Raw genomic sequence first — 17,352 nt, 5'->3', positions numbered from 1 at the left:
GACAAGATTATTTCAGTTTATTCGCTGTTATCTTTTTCTGAAGATGCTGTCCTATATGGTGTTTTTCTTGACAGATTCTGATCAATGCTGATATTGTTCCAGCATCTCAGCTCTAAGTTCTATGAAAGTTATATGGAGGAAGATAACTCTTTGTTTTTAAGGGATTTTAATTCAAAAAATGCTCACAAGAAAAGGGGAAAACAAGTATTTTCTAGCCTAGTACATCCTATTTTGTTTCTCATTTCTGGGATTGTGTTCAAGTTCAAGGTTCCTCACAATGTTCTCATCGGTAAACTGGACTTAAATTCTACAGCATGGCCCTTGGGTTTCTGTGAAACTTTCTGCAGCAGACGCAGGTAAATTACAGACTGGAAGATTTTAATGAATCAAGTAAGAAAATTATATTCCAATCAGTGCAGTATTTGTTATGGTGATTTGATATAAAAATCAAATGATTTATATTTCTTTAAAATCTTAAATCCGTTGCAGACTTTGGTTATGATCGTTCATAGCCCTTGAAAGATGGTGGTGATTGCTTTGGGGCAGACAGCTAGAATGTTATTGTAGATTTTAGAGATGTATTAAGTGGTGTAGCCAGTTCCTTTGTAGAGTTTCCTCCAGAAAAGGAACTGTATTTTTCTTTCCTCACTTCATTTTGTCTGTTGGCTGTTGGAGTGTTGAGTCTGTCGTTGGGCTTCAATCATGCCTCCAAACTGTTTTCTGCAGTGTTTTCTTAGGTCTTTTGGAAGGTAGATAGATTCTGTCTGCTGCCAGAAGTTCCTTATTGGATATTTTCAGAATAATAAAAAGTATATACGTAATTGGAAGTTTTAAGGCAGCTGGGATTTGAGAGTTTTGTTTTGATTTGTTTTTTTCCCTCTCTCCATTTTAGTGTCATGGTTTGCAACTGTGGCTACTATTGTCAGCAACATCAGTTCACAAATCCTAGTCTGAATCCTAATTCTTACACTACCTGTGTCTAAGATAAGATGAATAGAATTGGGAAGTGATTACTTAGTTCTCTAACCATCCTCTCATTTCTGCTCAGTCTTTATAGAACCCGCTTATAGACTTGCTGTCATAGGGGACAAGTGCACTGCTTCTGTTATCTAAATTTCTTGCATATATACATTGTTGGGAATCTATACCATTTGGTGGGAATCCATCGCAGTTATTTTCAAAAAAGATATCTTTTTTTCTAAGCATCACCTATAAGATCCACTGGCCTTTTTTTTTTTTCTTTTTCACAGTTTCTTAGAGACTTGTCCTAAGTCGTGGCTTCTGTGGTGGTTTGTTTTTTTTTTGTTTGTTTTTTTGCCAGAAGGGGAGCTGAAGAACTGTGACATAGACTCTATACAGTAGGAGACGTGTAACTGATGTTATTGATTATGCAGGAGGAACAAAAACTATCTTTGTATGGCATTGAAGAAATGTGAATTTTGCCTTGACACTATAAGACAAGCATTTGATTGTGAAAAACTGGGTTAGGGGGTATCAAACAAAAATGAAAGAACCAGGAGGATTAATTAGTGAGAATGTTAATAAGTTAGCCTTACGTAGGCTTGGTATAAAAGATGATACCAAGCAGTAGCTGGTTTCAGTTTGGAACAAAAGGTTTGCTTCTACAAACAGTAGATCACTAGCATATTTTATGACAAGAAGGAAGAAAAAGAATGTTTCAACTTACAGATAAAAATATATATATATATGTATATGTATATATGTGAAAATATATATATATATATGTATATGTATATATGTGTGTGTGTTTGTGTGCGTGTGTGTGTGTGTATATATATATATACATAACCAAGTATTCCAAAGAAGCTTGGTGCTTTAGAGTCTGATCTAGAGGCCATCTGAGAACATGTGTTGATCTTCATAAACTTAAATGGGTTATGTGAATTCATAAAGATTTGTGACCAGGTCTAGCAGTCTGATCACAATGGACTATTGCATAATTTCCATAATTCTACTTCAAACTGTTTAAACAGAAATTCTCATCATGCGAATTGATGTGATTGTATGATTCTTTTATGTGATTCTTCTGTGATTGCCTACTTTATGATCGTGTTTCTGCAATTTATTCTTTGCATTTATTTTATTTCCTTCCTCTTCTTGTCAAATAGGTAAGCAACCTGAAGAAAATTTTAAAAGGGATACTGGATTACAACCATGAGGTAAGAATATTTTAAAGTAATCTACATTTATGTTCTTTTTGTAAATATTTTAGTTAACCTATTTAATGTAAATTATGTTCTACTGATTCATTGACTTCGGACTTTTTCTTCAAAAATGTTTGACTCAGGGTGTTTCATGACCTGTTCTCAGTCTTTAGCCTGCTCTAAAACTTCTTACCTGCATTACCAAACACTCTAAGCTTTTAGAGGAATATGACCTGCAAATCCTGTCATACAAACTGTAGATATCTTTGTTGACTATGTTCTGATGATGGCCTTAAACAGTACCTCTGTTCAATATTTCTCTTCTGCTCCAGCTAAAAACTACATCTTTTTTTCCCCCTTTTCTTTGAAGAGAGAAAGAGAATTTCTATCATCTCCTTACATTACTGTTTTTAATCAATTGCTTTAATCCTGGGATAATAGAGTCTGCACATGTTCTCTGTTATGAAACTCGGAAATTAACCACTCTGGAGAAGAAACAAAACAGTATTTTTCAGTGGTGAATTTTCTGTTGAAATTTGCTTTTAGCTTCAGTGATGTTTTGAAGCAAATTGACCAGTACAGACTGCAGCACAAAATCCATAACTTGTACATTCTGGACATTGCTTGTCCCTCAAAAAAAAACAAAAAAACAAAACAAAAAAACCCCACAGTATTAGCTTCTTGGAAGTACTTCTGTGAGGAAGGTATTTGTTAATAAATGTAAGTATTTAAAAAGAAACAGATTTTCAGAACGAAAATGTTATACTCAGAAGTTCAGATTCAGTAAATGGCCAGCTGTCCGAGCTGAAATTAATTTTGAAAATTGATGGTGTGGTGGGTTGACATTGGTTGGCCACCAGGCTGCTCGCTCACTCTGTCTTCTCAGCAGGACAGGGGGAGAAAATACAATCAAAAAAATATCGTAGATTGAGATAAGGAAAGAGAGATCATTCACCAATTATAATCACAATCAAAACAGGCTCCATTTAGCTAAGATTAATCTAATTTATTACCAATAATAACAGAGTAGAGCAGTGAGAATTAAACTAAACAACTTCCTTACACCTCCCCTCTTCATGGGCTCAACTTCAGTCTCAGCTCGTCTACCTTCTTCCCCAAGTGGCACAGGGGCACAGGGAGCGGATGGAGGTTGTGGTCAGTCCATGAGGATTTGTTTCTGCTGCTCCTTACTCCTCCTTCCTCTGCTTCAGCCTGGGACTGGTCCTTCCTGCAGCATGTAGTCTCACAAGCTGCTCCAGCACATGCTTCCCATGAGCTGCAATTCTTCAAGAAGTGCTACAGCACAGGCCCATACGGTCCTTCAGAAAGAAAGCTGGTTCATAGCAGCCCGTTTTAGAAATAAATAAATAAATTGTTATAGAAAATTAATATCACTATGGCAAAAGTGATGCCAGCTTCATTTTGGATAGTTGGAATTTATGATGATTAAGTTTCTAGTGTGAAAACTTTACTGCTTCGATAAGCCAGCAGGTTTTGACCTGATTTAAGCTGATTAAGTACGCAAATTTATAAGTTTAACTCTATTTGGTTTGGTTTCTTTTTTTTTTCTGCTGATGCAATGCTTGTAGTGATATTGGGGATTATCTGGATTCTGCTACGAATCCTGGTTATGTTTTTCTTGAGCCTGATTTCCCCCTCCTAGCAGTCATCTTCTTTGCAATATAGATGTGAATATAGAAGAATTTTACCTAGTTAGCTGAAAATCTTTGAAATATCAATATGCTAATTTTTATGATTTTAAAAATTTTAAATATTCATACCACATCCAGTAGGACAGTCTTTCAATAGCTATCATACATTGCTGTCTTTATCAGTTACAGTAAGGAAGAACAAGAAGCTAAAGGTACCTATTTATAGCTTGCATGCTTTCTGATGCCCCAGTAATTTTGCTGCAGAACTCTGCTGCTTTAGAATAGAAGCTTCTATTCTTTTTGTAAAAGAATTTTTACAGTATTTTTAAAGTATTTTTGTATTTATTTGGAAAAAAAAGGAAAAATGCCTATTTTCATCTCATGATATTTATTCCAGAATTAATTTTTATATTTATTTTGTTGTTTTTCTTATTGCGTTATAATTGTATCTCATGGTTATTGCAAAATCTTCCTCTGTTTTCACCTTTACTTTGCTTGGTTCCTTTATAGTGTCCGCTGATACGCCTCTTCTCTTCAGCTTTTTCTCAACAGAAATTATATTGTCCTTAACTATAAAGCAGTTATGTTATTATTAATGTTAATCTGGCACTGCATTTGAAAGAAATTCCAGAAATACAGGTCCATACGTAAACACGTTATCAGACTTGTATCAAAGAATATTGTGTTTTACTGTGTTATCACAGTCCATATACAATGGTAATATTTTCTGTTGTGCTTAATGCATTCATAGAATTATTTTCTCACTAGAAAGACCTAAAGGAAGTCTTTTCATATAAGATTATATCAAGAGTTCTTTACAGTATACAAAGATTTTAGTTGTGTTGGTTCTCATTCTTTGAGAAGGTTGTTAATAATAAACAACCATATACACAAAGAAACACAGACCCCCAAAAATACAAAATAAGAACAAACTCAACCACAACTCCCTAGCCCTGGGAAACTTTTTAATGGCTTGATTTCTGTGTGTTCTTCATATATATATCTGTTGAATGTTTTTCATAAATACCTTTACTTGCTTTTCTGTTTTTCTCGAGTATTAAATCAAAAGGAGCATTCGGCAAACAAATGACTGATTCCCTCAGTAGTCATTGTTTCTTTATTGCACCCTGCTTAAGAAATGACAGTTTCTTTTTATCTGCAATTAATGTGTCAGAGATGTGTTTAATTCCACATTTCATATTCATATTTTCAGCCCCCTGAAAGTTCTTGGAGAACAATCTAAGGGAATTGTTTAATTCCTTCTACTGACAATCATTAATGTAAATCCTTCTTAATTATAAATCAGATTACATTAATTATAAGTCACATGTTTTCTTTTTTCTGTTTTTCAGTATTTTTTTTTATTTCTGTGTGTGGGCTGTTTAATTATATATTGTACTACTACCTTAAATTCTTTTCCATTAAGCTATTTTTTTTAGCTCTGGGAATTGCTAAATATGCTTGAATTTTCTGGAAGTGCGAGGTCAAGTGATCAAGTGTTTTACAGTCTTACATTTGTCATCCATCAATGCTAGACACATGTTTTGTAAAAGTGAAATATCTTAATTTCTACCTTTACAGTGGTATGAAATATGAGACTTGTACATAGTATTTTATGCTAGCTAAAATGTTTTTAGGTATTAGACTTTTTTAATGGAAAGCTTTGTTTAAAAAAAAAAAGTTATCCATATGCTGTTGATCATCTTTTGAGCCTGCCTTTGTTACCTTTCTTATCTGGAAAAATACCATACTAAGTTTGAAATGACTAGCTTCTTGTTAATTGGGACAGGTTTGTGTTTCACCAAATATTAGTTGTACCAAAGAATATGGGTGACTTACTACTCGGAGGTCTGTATATAAAATGGTGTTAGGCATTTTTGTTTGTTTTAAAGTTGGAATGAAAACTGTACTAAGGCGAAAAGTGAACACTTGTTGATTTCAGATCATGTTTGTCTGCTGAAATTTGTGGATCTGTGTATGTGTAGTGATACAGACATGTATGTACTGGCTTTTTATGCAGATTTTGGGGCAACAGATTAATGACTTCACGCTTCCTGATGTTAACCTGATTGGAGAGCATGCTGATGCGGCGGAACTTGGAAGAATGCTCCAGCTTATTTTGGGATGTGCTGTCAATTGTGAACAGAAGCAAGGTATTTAATTTTGAAAGAATGTTTGCTTCAAGACATTGAATGAAAATCCAGCTTATTGTGTAATCACTTAGGGGAAAATGATATTTCTCAGGTTGCCATTAGAGACAAGTAAGTATCGTTTTTATAAGTAATAACGTTATTTTGTCCTACAGATAAGAACTACTGTTTTGTTATGAGTTTCAGTAGTTTTGCACTCTCAAACTGTGGAATTGGTTTTGCTATCAACGTATGTAGTTTCAATTTTTGTTTGCTGAGCTAAAAAGGAATTCCAAAAAGGAAAATTCTGGAGCCCTTGCTCTCACCATTTATGAGGTAGCTCTGGGTAGTTAGGGATCCAAAAATATGATTGGTTTTAGGAATGCATTCCGATCACCTTCTTATTGCATGGCAGAGAGCCACCACTATGACTGGAAGCTGTTTTGAGATATGTTTGGTGTGATCTTGGAGACTGTAGTTTCTGAGAGTTTTTCATGAGACTGGCAAATAGGAATAATGACTGCTGGTGACCATGGCCTTCTCAGCAGATGCTGAAGACTAAGCATCAAAGACATCCAAAATGGCACTTAGGGCCCCTGTTAGGCAATTGAATCCCACATCAGCAGTCACTGAAAGACAATTCTGATTCTCTTGACTCCTGTGGTATCAACTGTCTATCTGACATGCACAGTTAAAATAGGGACCCTTTCATTTTTCCTGCAGATGCTGCAGAGGGTGTATTGGACAGTGGATACACTAGTTAGTGTCCCAGATCTCTTGCTCTAAACTAGCTATATCCTTGGGTGCTGCTGTGTGTCTTATTGTTAGACAATTACCTTAAATTACACTTATTTCAAGCCGTGTTACGATAACAAAGCAACCAGTTTATTCTTAATACTTAAAGCAGGGAGCATAGAAACATAGTTACTAAATACACAGGTGGATAAATAAAATGATGTTTATTTATTTACATTAAAGTTGCATTGAAGATCTGTCTCTTTGTGATTTAACTTGTTGCAGTTCCCTTTCTGTCAAAATGGCAGCTAGGCTTTCAGACCTTTTGTCTTCCTCTTGCATAGTGCATCTTAGCTTTTTAAACTAATTTACTTGTTCTAGTTTTCTCAGGTGTCTAAATTACTTTTATCTCTCACTACGAAATTGCTTTTATACTTTCCTTGATCAGGAGACAGTCTGGATACCCTATTAATTAAAGTAGAGGTGATTTTCTTCCACAAGTGCAGAAATAACTCCTTTATTAGACCGTCTGTCTTTTCTGTCTTATGTAAGATTCTTTCTTCCTTTTGGTGATAATTTGGCATCTTCAAGTGAGAAGTATATCTTATTCCTGTATTTCTTTTAACGTTCAAACTGACAGAGTAAGAGCATAAATAATCAAAATATCTGAGCAGTCTAGTTATGTGTTTTGAATGAGACTTGGCATTACATAATTAATCACTTTGAGGTGACTGATCCCCAGCATCTTCCTCTTTGGCAAAGAATGTAGGTGGCATGTAAAGGTGATCATCTCTGACTGGAAACCATACGATACTGGGCAAATTATAAATCCCTGACTTGGTCTAAACATCAGGATTTGTCATTCTAACTTGTCTCTTTTTGCAAAAATACTTACCAAGTAGCTCAAATGGACTTACAGGTGAGCGAGGATAAAGTGGAGGGAATTCAGTTGTGATATAGCACAAAAATTAAAACAGAAACTAAGAACAGATATGGAAATGACTTGAAATGAGGATGTAGAAAGGACATGAACCTTAAACTCACAGAAAAGGACAGTCTGTCCTTGGACTGTGTACTTGTGTAGCCTGAATAGTTCGGGAACAAAGTAAAAAAAAAAAAAATTAAGAAAAAAAATGAGTATAGGTAGAATTTAGACGTAAATTTCAGAATTTACATCTTTAAAGAGTGACATGCAAGAAGGAAAAAACAAAGGATGATAATCGTGTACTTTTTTCATTGTTGCGGTGTTCCAGTGCGCCTGGATTTACATCTGATCAGATTTTGTGATAAAGTCTTGTGTATCTTCTGGGGGTGGGACTTAATTGGTGGTTATGCATTTCTGTATCATCTGTGACACCTAGTCAGTTTGTAGGAAGGATACAGCTTCTGACCTCATGTTTTGTGTGTAACATTCCAGAATGCTCTTTTTTTTTTTTCAGAGTACATCCAGACCATAATGATGATGGAAGAATCGGTTCAACATGTTGTCATGACAGCCATTCAGGAGGTATGCCAGAGTACCCACAGTGTGCAGAAGTTCAGCTTTTCAGTGTATTACAAACATACACCTTTTTTTTTAACTTGGAAAAAAAAACAGTTAAAAGTAAATAAAATAAGGGGAATAGGTTTTGCCATTTTGCATTGAAAAATATTAAATTTTAGAGACACAAAGCACTAAAGTTTGCTTTATGTCATGGAACTCTACTTGAATGTCCCACTTTTCTTTAAATCTAGAAGATTGCAACTTCTAGATGTTTTTGATACTGGGTTCCCTTTCCTATACCTTTCCTACCCTGTGTGTCCTGAAGTACACTAGACTGCTTCTGTATGAGTGACAAATATGGTAGAATTTCATCAAAATTTGTACCTTGTAATCACAGAACTCCATGAACTAAAGGAGTTAATGTTTTCTTTACTGGACAACAAAGAGAACTGTATAGCAGAGTATTCTTTTGTCAGCTGTAGTGTTATGAATAAGGTAGTGAAGGTATTTGTGATATACGTTTTTACATGTTGGCAAGTATACTACTGTGTATTTTGTAAAAGTGCTGTTCAGTAGTAGGAAACTTGATTTGCTTCTGAGACTGCGATGGTTATGGTGGTTAGCCTGTAGAGTTCCTATATGCAATGAAGGATTTCATGCTCATCTGTCAGTGTTGAATCACATCAAAAATACAGATGGGCACATCAGAGAAGTAAAGTAAACCAGAGTGTTGATCACTACTGCCAAGAAGCTGCTCAGTGACTTCTAACGTGCCCAAAGTGCCTAGAAGAGATGTGCCTATTAGTCTTTACAGATGCACATTTACTGCCTGGAAGGCAAGTCAGGTAAGCAGGAAATCATTGGTAATAACCTTTCATCTGAGCCTGAATGAGAGAAACTACATTCTACATTGAAAACCAGGGTAGTTTCACTTTAATGCCTAAATACAGAAAGAGGTATCATTGAGCTTATGGGAACTCCAACCTCAATTATTACTTCGATTAATGCTGCATCCATGCAATTCTAGATCTTGCTGGCTGTTTATGGACTCATGTATGTAATTTTGCAGACAGGATTTTTGAAATGGGCGTTAAAAGAATCCTTATGCTAAATCATCTTCCAGTCACTGCTGCCAAGAGCAGGCAAGCACCAATTTGACTGAAATTTGAGATATTTTACTTTAGCTTTTTTTTTTTTTTTCAAACTATGAGATAATGTTTTGGTGGATTTTCTTACCTCATCTTTTATTAAACTTAGCTTTTAGGAGCACTTTATCCCTTATTGTCTTAAGATAGAAAAGCCTCTCTTATCCTTCCTCCTGGAGAGGAGGTTAAAAATCTCCTGGATGTTAACTTAATTTGATAAAATAGCTGGATCTGAAGTAGCCTATAAGTCTTGGCATTTGACGAATAGGCATTGAACTTGTTTGGTGTTTGTGCTCTGTCTCAGAGATTGGGAGTAGAATTGGGGAGAAATCACAGAATGATTATCTTGTCTGGAACACATTTTGAAACTCAGTGAATCAGAAGGTTTACTATTCATGGACTGGTCAGATTCTGAGTGATCTTAATGCTGCCTTCCAAGCTGTGATTAGAAATGTAAGGTATTTAGACCCAAATGAGGAGGACCTGAGGTGCTTAACCAAAGAGGTCAGAAAGTATCCTCAAAAACAAGATTAGGTCTGAGGAGACTTTTCAGAGCTGCACCTTCAGTCTTTGACTTTGGAGGGGTGAAACCTCATTGTATTTAAGGAGTTCTTCTGTTTCTTGGACTTGGAGCAGATCTCAGAATCCAAGTGACTTGGACTAAGCAGTATGTAGGAGACACCAAAATAAAGTGCTTAGGAAAGTAGCTATATATGCATATTTGAAAAGTTGATATGTCACCTAATCCAAACATTTCAAAGCACTTGACATGCAGTTACACTTTCTTCAAAATTAGGTGTTTAAAAAGACCTCTATAGGCTTTACTGATGTATTATGTAATTCATTTTTCTGTTTCAGTAAAGCATATATAAATGCCTTGATACTTTATGGGTTTTCATAGATCATCTTAGTCAAGAAAATAATTTTGAAAAGAATCATCTGCCTTTTTTCTCTTTTCTCTTTTTTTCATGAAAAAGCTGTTTTTAGATGGAAAAATGAGCATTTTGTTTTAAATTTTATTTGGTAAATTTATTTCATTTTTTAATTACTAGTGATTTTTCAGCACTTCTTTTCTTTGCTTTCTTATGTTTAAAATAAAAACATTTATAATAAAACATGGCTAGCACTCCATAAAGGTTTTATGAATTTAAGAATGCTTTGTTGGCACTTTATCAGTGAGGTCAAATTGATTTGGTTTATTACCACCGCCTAGTTCCTTAGATTCCAATCTAGAGATGTGCATTTCTAAATGCAGACAGTGTACGAGGTAGAGGAAGAGCAAGAATTATGTATCTATCAAAAATATTGGCAAAAAAGTATTATATACAATTATATATTATGTGCTATGTATTATGCAATATATTCACATATATTCCATTTGTAGTGTATTTTATTTTATTATTACTTGCAATTAGTATGTTATATTGTGTATAATATGAAATGTATTTTTAATTTCATAATTGGCAGATTTTTTTCTGAAGGCAAAAAATCTTTCCATACAGAAATGATTTTGGCTATTCTGTATTTTACTTTCCGTGACATCTTTGCAGAAAATAACAGGAGAATTTCCAAAGTCTTCTGCTTGGACTAAAGCAAGTGTGTTTTCCCTTTTCTGTGCAGGTCAAGTTGAAAGTCAGAATAGGCTCTTTACAGCAATATACTAGAGATTGTCAAAACTTGTATGGGTGCATAGCAAAAAGCCCTGCCTGTCTGGATTAATAGTGACTGTGTTGCTTCCACAAAACAGAAACTTTTGTCCTTTAAATGTGCAAAGGTATCAGGGGATTTTGAATAGATAGAAAAACATGTCATTGGGTCTGTTAGCAGGAAGGGAAAAGTCATGCTGCATTAAGGAGTACACACTATATCATTCATAGTGTTATATCTTTAAAAAGTAAATAAACAAGAAAGGAAAGCAATCCCCTGAATATAGAAGTTTGTGTGAATTGTGCAGATTTCACAAGCAATAAACTATCAGTTCTACAAGTATTTTTTTAAGACATTTTGCAAAGCTATGAGCTTGGAATTGTATAGATATAAAGGATTAACATGAACAGAATAGGAAATAACAACTGCTTCTCATAAAAACCAGACTAAGAGTTGTAAAAATTGTCACAGTGCCCAGGTTAGTGTGCCACATAAAATCCAGAATAACCTCTTTACCACAGAATAAGCTCTTTTGTATCTAAGTAACATTTTGATTGTTTGAGCTTGTGCTACTTTGTCTTTATTCTAACATCATAAAATAAACCAGAGAAAAGCGGGGAAATAAATGTTAGATGCTTGCTTTTTTACCATGCACAGTGCTTAAGAAGACTGTTCTTTTACTGTAGAGGCCTAATGCCTGTTGCTGGGTTTTGCAGGCAGTTTATTCATTTGCCTTTTTAAAACCTTTAAAATCTCTGCACATCATTGTTCATTAAAGGTAAATATTAAAACAGATGAAAATACTGTATTTAAGCTAAATTATGAGGTGAGAGCTGAAAGCCAGTTCTGGAGCTGCAAAATTGAAGACCTTTGTGCCTATCTGTAGTTTGCTTGTCAAGAAAATAAGACTTGCAGCTGTGGAGGGAGAATGAGAAGGCCACTTTCCACTGCATTTTGTTCTCTTGGGTCAGCCAGTTCAAATACTTGAAACAAATAAAATATTAATGGTTTCCACACTAAACTCAAAGTATTGGTGCTGACTCATACATAATAAGACCGTGTGTTCTAATACCACACTTAAGGCTGGATGTGAAGCAGTAAAACTACAACAGTATTTCAGGAGTTAGACTGAATGTGAGCATGAAAGTAAGGGAGGTATGGCAGAACACAGTAAGGATGTTTGCTTTTAAAATTAATAACAGTGTATTAGTAATAATGAATCCAGAAATGTTTAATATGCCATCAAGCAGTTAACTGTTAAAATGACCATTTAGGAGCACTGAACTTCTGTACTATCAGAGATTGATTGGCTAGAAACAATGTGGAGAACAGGGAAAATTAGGCAAACCTGTTATCTTATATTTCTTTAGATAGACAGAAAGTGTAGTATGCATTTTGAGTTGACATATGTAACTGCATGAAGTCCTAAAAATACAGCATTCAGTAAAACCTATCCTGAATTTTTCAGGAAGTCTTGTAGTAGTTTGTATAGGTGGGTAGAATGGTACTGTGCAAGATGTGCTGCTTATAGTAAAATGTTTGCTTTTAAGGGGGGAGAAAATAGGAAGAGGCAGTCCAGAAGCAGAACATAGCGAGGACATCTGCTTATATATACTGTTGTCCTCTCCTCTGTGTGGGAAAATGTGTTGTGAAAAGGTAGAAAAGCTCCTTCCTCATCCCTATTTACTTTCCCTTTTCATTCCACTTTTCCACCCACTTCTTAACATGAGTGTATTGTTAACTAATGATAAGTCAGATTTGTATATTATTTGTGAGTAATCTGTTGGTCTCATTCCCATTTCTTGTCTGGACACAATCCAGCTGCATAATTCCTTAGATTTCATCTTTAGAACACCCACCATGTCACAGATCAGAATATTGCAAGAATGCTTCCTGTCTTTCTGTTGTGTTTGTTCAGTCTCCTGTTGCGTTTGCGTGTCTCCTATGGCCCTTGACTTCGGGGCCTCATGTGCACTTCCCATGACATTTTTGTGCCCCAGATCCATGATGCACTCCATGGAATTCACTTCACAAATTTAGTTTAACATTCATCTACACACATACCATGTACCTCCAGTACCTAATTCTTCTCTGATCTGTCAGCTAATGTAGTTAACGTCACCCCTAAGTCTCCCTAATTTTCCCCCTGATTCTCCCTCCTTGTAAAGCCGTCTGGATGTGGCCGTGAGCAGGGAGGTTGGACCAGGTGACTTCCAGAGGTCCTCCCAACCTCAGCCATTCTTTGATTCTGCCCTTTTTTTTCTGGATGTTTCTGCAAGGGCTTCTCAAGTGTCGGAAGTTCTTGGAGAAGTGGCAAAATGTGCTGAAGAATAAAGGGATTGCATTTATTGGCCTCAGCTTGTTTCCTTTACAGTAATCTACAGAAGGGAGCAACATCACAGTGGCCACTAGTAGGTTGTACAGCCTCTTGTATTGCTCCTGCATAAGTCTAGAGCAGGGCTGTAAGCTGGGTTTCTGAAGTGGTAGTTGTACTGCATCCAGAAGGGGTATGTTGAATGTCAGGGGCATGTTACAGGCTGCGTGCAGCCTGGGACTTGCCAGCTAGAAAGTAGTTAAGGGCTTAAAGGGTAGTACTGACACAGTGTCTGGAGCACGGAGGGCGCGTGGTTGTCAACAGTGTTGTTGGGTATGCAACAGGGTGAATAGTTCAGCACATGGTTAGTCTTCACATCCCTATTAGTCATCTGGAAAAGCATTTAAACAATAGCTAGTGAAATGGAGCAATTAAAACAGGCATAACAACGCTAAGAAGAGAAGGATTGGAAATTTTTGTTTTGGATGGCAAAACAGCTTCAAAAACATGGCCTTGAATTAAATAGAAATTTGTAAAGCCACTATACATATGGTAATGAAAAAAGCATGTGATTTCATTTTTCAGGACAGCTCTGAGGCAAGAGACTTTCTAATTACTATTCCAGAGAATCTGGGCTTCATGGAAAGCTTCATTTCAGGATAGTTTGTCATTGTAAAGATAGAGATAAAATGGAAGGAATTCAGCAGTTAGCAACAAACATGGTCAAGGTCTGAGGAGGACTTCTGATGACAGATAGATGAGTTTAAACACACAGTATACAGCTAAATCCCAACTAAGGAGATGGGGAAAGGGAAAGAAATGTAAGTGTATAAATATTTGAGGAGTGTAAATGTCAAACAGAGATTTGCTCTCGCATACAGTGGTATAAACAGAAAGGATGCGGAGGTAACACAAGCCCTATGCTATATACCAGAAGAACTTTGCCAGTGGAAAGTTATGCAAAAGGCACTGGTTTCTGTAAGGAATAAAGGAAGCCCCGTCTTTGGCAAGAGCAACCAGTCTGGACAGGAGGCCTTGAGAAAATAGGGGGGAGGGAGAGGATGAAGGGGAGGTGGGGGGAGGTAAGAAATCTTGTGATTTTGGTTAGGTTCAGCTTCTTTTGTTTGTAACTTCTGTGAGTTGTGCCATAGGAGAAACGATAAAACATTTCATGTTTGGATAGAATCGCAGAAATGACAGTTATGTTTCTGTAATGCCTCCTTTTGAGATAGTTATGTAGTATTTCTTATTTTTTAACTTTATGTCATAAGTCACAGCTAAAAACAATGTATTCCAGACTAAAATTACTATCAACCATTGATCACTCAGTATACCAAGAATTTTATTACTCGTTCTCAAGAATACCATTTGTAGATTTATTTATTTACGTATTTATTTTGCAAATTGCATGTGACTCCAGAAAATGAAGTTTGATTGTTTTGCACAATTAACTGAAATAGGTATATCCCCAACTTTTGTCAGATAAATAAATAAATTGATACAAACTTCTAAATGATCAGAAAATGAAAACTAGTGGCAGAGAACAATTTATGGCAAGTCTTTCAAATGGTGATAGCTTCCATCATTCAATGGCACTTTGGTAAAATGTTCTGCATGATATACTGCAGGTTTCATTGTAGATAAGAATGCGCTTTTGCAGAAGAAAATGAGATGATGTAAGAATTTATATTGCTTTAAATATAATAAATTTCAAAGATTACTTTCAGTAGTTTTTTCTGAATGTCATATAAAAATGAAGTGGAAAACTTCATTGTTGTCAGAACGAAGCTCACAAAAGTTGAAATCAATCTGGTATTTCATTGAAGCTTAGGTTTTAATGTAAAAGTAAATCTTTGCTTTTTCTAATCCACTGTAATCTAATTGCAGTTGATGAGTAAAGAGTCTCCCGTCTCTGTTGGAAATGATGCTTACGTTGACCTTGATCGGCAGGTATCTAAGACTAGATGTTTCTTTTCCTTCAATCATAGCATATCAGTGCCCAATCATTTTGCTTTATTAAGAAACCTGTTTTTTTATAAGAGTCATGAAAGAATTTTGAGGGAAATTCATGTAAGGAGCAGAAAATTAAATTTCTGTATTTTAAGTCATTTTGCTTTATAAATTGAGTTTCCCATTTTGAGTATTTAACAGAAAAAAGTCATTTTGGAAAAAAAAAAGAGCTATATGGCATAGTACAGCAAAACTGCAGAACTGCAGATTGGTGTAAATTTCTGGGTAATGAGAAAGAAGAATAAGAATGTTTGTAATATTCATCAAAACTTTTTTTTGCCATCTCCCACTTCTAAAATTGGCTAAAACAATGTATAGATTTGGTTCAAAATCCTTAAAGCAGTCCTGAGAACTGTTACAACTTGTAAGAGAGTTAACTTTACAGCATTTGTATAAAAACATGCAAGGTATACATCTTTGAACATAAAGCCCTTTATGGGGATTACCTGAATACTTCCTACTACTTATAAGATTCAATGTCTTTTTTTTTTTTCAGAAGGGAGTAGGGCTCTCCATCACCATGTTAATTGTATTCCTGTTGTGCAGTTTGAAGTGACTAGAGAGGTTTTACCCTAATTGTCCATTCCCTGTATTCCACCTTCCAATCCTTTGTGTATTTAAAAAGTAGATTCAAAACTGAAATTACCCACTCTTCACATCCGTAAAGAAAAGTGGTATTGACAATTTTTTCAGTGTGTGCAGAATTGACAAGGTTTTCAGACACAAGTTCTTCAGGATTTTTACAGTCTGTTCATAGAATAAATGTGGTAATTGTAATGCTTTTTTGTAAGACCAAATACTCTTAAATATGTTTACTTCTGTCACACAAATTAAACAGTGCTCATATCTGCTTCTTTGCTTCTTCTTAAGAGCAGAATTGCCTCACTTTCAAAAAAAAAAATTCAATATATTACCTACATGTAGAAATAATTGTGCAGTCATGTAGTTCAGAATTTTTCTACCTGCTTTACAGTGAGTGATTAAGCTAAAAATATTTGTTGTTTATGGTAGCTGAAGAAAACTACGGAAGAATTAAACGAAGCACTGGCAACAAAAGAAGAAATTGCCCAAAGATGTCACGAGTTAGATATGCAGGTAGGTTGTCTATATTGTATCTATTAGTAATTACTGAGGAGGAGACTTATTAATTTTTAGGTAACTGAAGACAAGATGTATAGTATGGAAATCTAATTTGTAAATTGGAGAAGAAAATTGCACAGTAATTCTTTTGCTTTACCTGTGCTAGCAGAGTGAAGTTTATGTTCTCTCATTTTGATGCAATGTTGCCAGTACTAAGATGATTCATTCTAACAAAACTTTTATTCAGATAGGAAGGAGTTGAGCTCTGTGGCTCAGTGCTTGAGTTAGAGAACTCCTAGGAGCAGTGCAGCTATAACAATTACAGTTTCAACCCCAGTCAGAAGTTACTCTTGTCTACCAGCTCTGTATGGGTTTAGATTGAGCCTTACTGTAAAATTGAGCATACGTAATCTGGAAGACACGAAGAGGGTAATGAGGGAGCCCAAGAAGGCATTGTCAGTGAAACTTCTTGGTGCTGTAATTCAGCCTTTTGCCAAGCTGTTCACTAACTGTTAGAATTAATGAAGTTGTTTGCCTTGATTTGTGTTTCATGGTGGATTTTATTTGATGATGCAAGCTCTTAATGAAGCATTTCCTTCTGTTGAGATCTTCATATTTCTTCTCTTGCCCTCCTCCTCCTCCATATTTAATAATAGCTTCTATGCTGCTTACTAATATATGAACTCATGCTTCAGCTGCTGTTTGCGGCACTTCTGGTTCTCTCTGCACCAGTGCTTGTTTTCACAAAACTGTTGTAAACTGAGCCATCTTGGGATTTTGTTCCTGTTTCAGATCTGCTTACAGTTGGCTGCTGGATGAAAAAAAAAAATCAGAAGGGCACAGCCATCGCTTGGATATCCAGACTTGGATATTCTATGGGACTGATAGGCATTGTTTCATTTGGAAGTCAATTTTAAAAGCTTTCATACAAAGTGCTAATTTTACGTGTTTGGAAAGTATGCAGACATCAATATACTGAACTCATTTTCTGT

General features: G+C 35.5%; 1 protein-coding gene across 2 annotated transcripts in view; it reads left to right on the top strand.

The window, feature by feature from the left end:
- HOOK3 (hook microtubule tethering protein 3) overlaps positions 1-17,352 on the top strand; it is an 87,217-nt gene that overhangs the window by 30,707 nt on the left and 39,158 nt on the right. For both annotated transcript variants that reach the window (XM_080574151.1, XM_080574152.1), the window contains exons 4-8: positions 2,130-2,180; positions 5,838-5,970; positions 8,121-8,188; positions 15,158-15,220; positions 16,292-16,375. In XM_080574151.1, coding sequence (XP_080430277.1) covers positions 2,130-2,180; positions 5,838-5,970; positions 8,121-8,188; positions 15,158-15,220; positions 16,292-16,375 — 399 coding nt within the window. The remainder of the gene's footprint in view (positions 1-2,129; positions 2,181-5,837; positions 5,971-8,120; positions 8,189-15,157; positions 15,221-16,291; positions 16,376-17,352) is intronic.

This window comes from Anser brachyrhynchus (assembly GCF_964034855.1).
Source record: "Anser brachyrhynchus genome assembly, chromosome: Z".
Lineage (NCBI taxonomy): Eukaryota > Metazoa > Chordata > Aves > Anseriformes > Anatidae > Anser > Anser brachyrhynchus.
The sequence above is the reverse complement of the archived record's forward strand: the minus strand, read 5'-3'. Positions and strand labels throughout refer to the sequence as shown.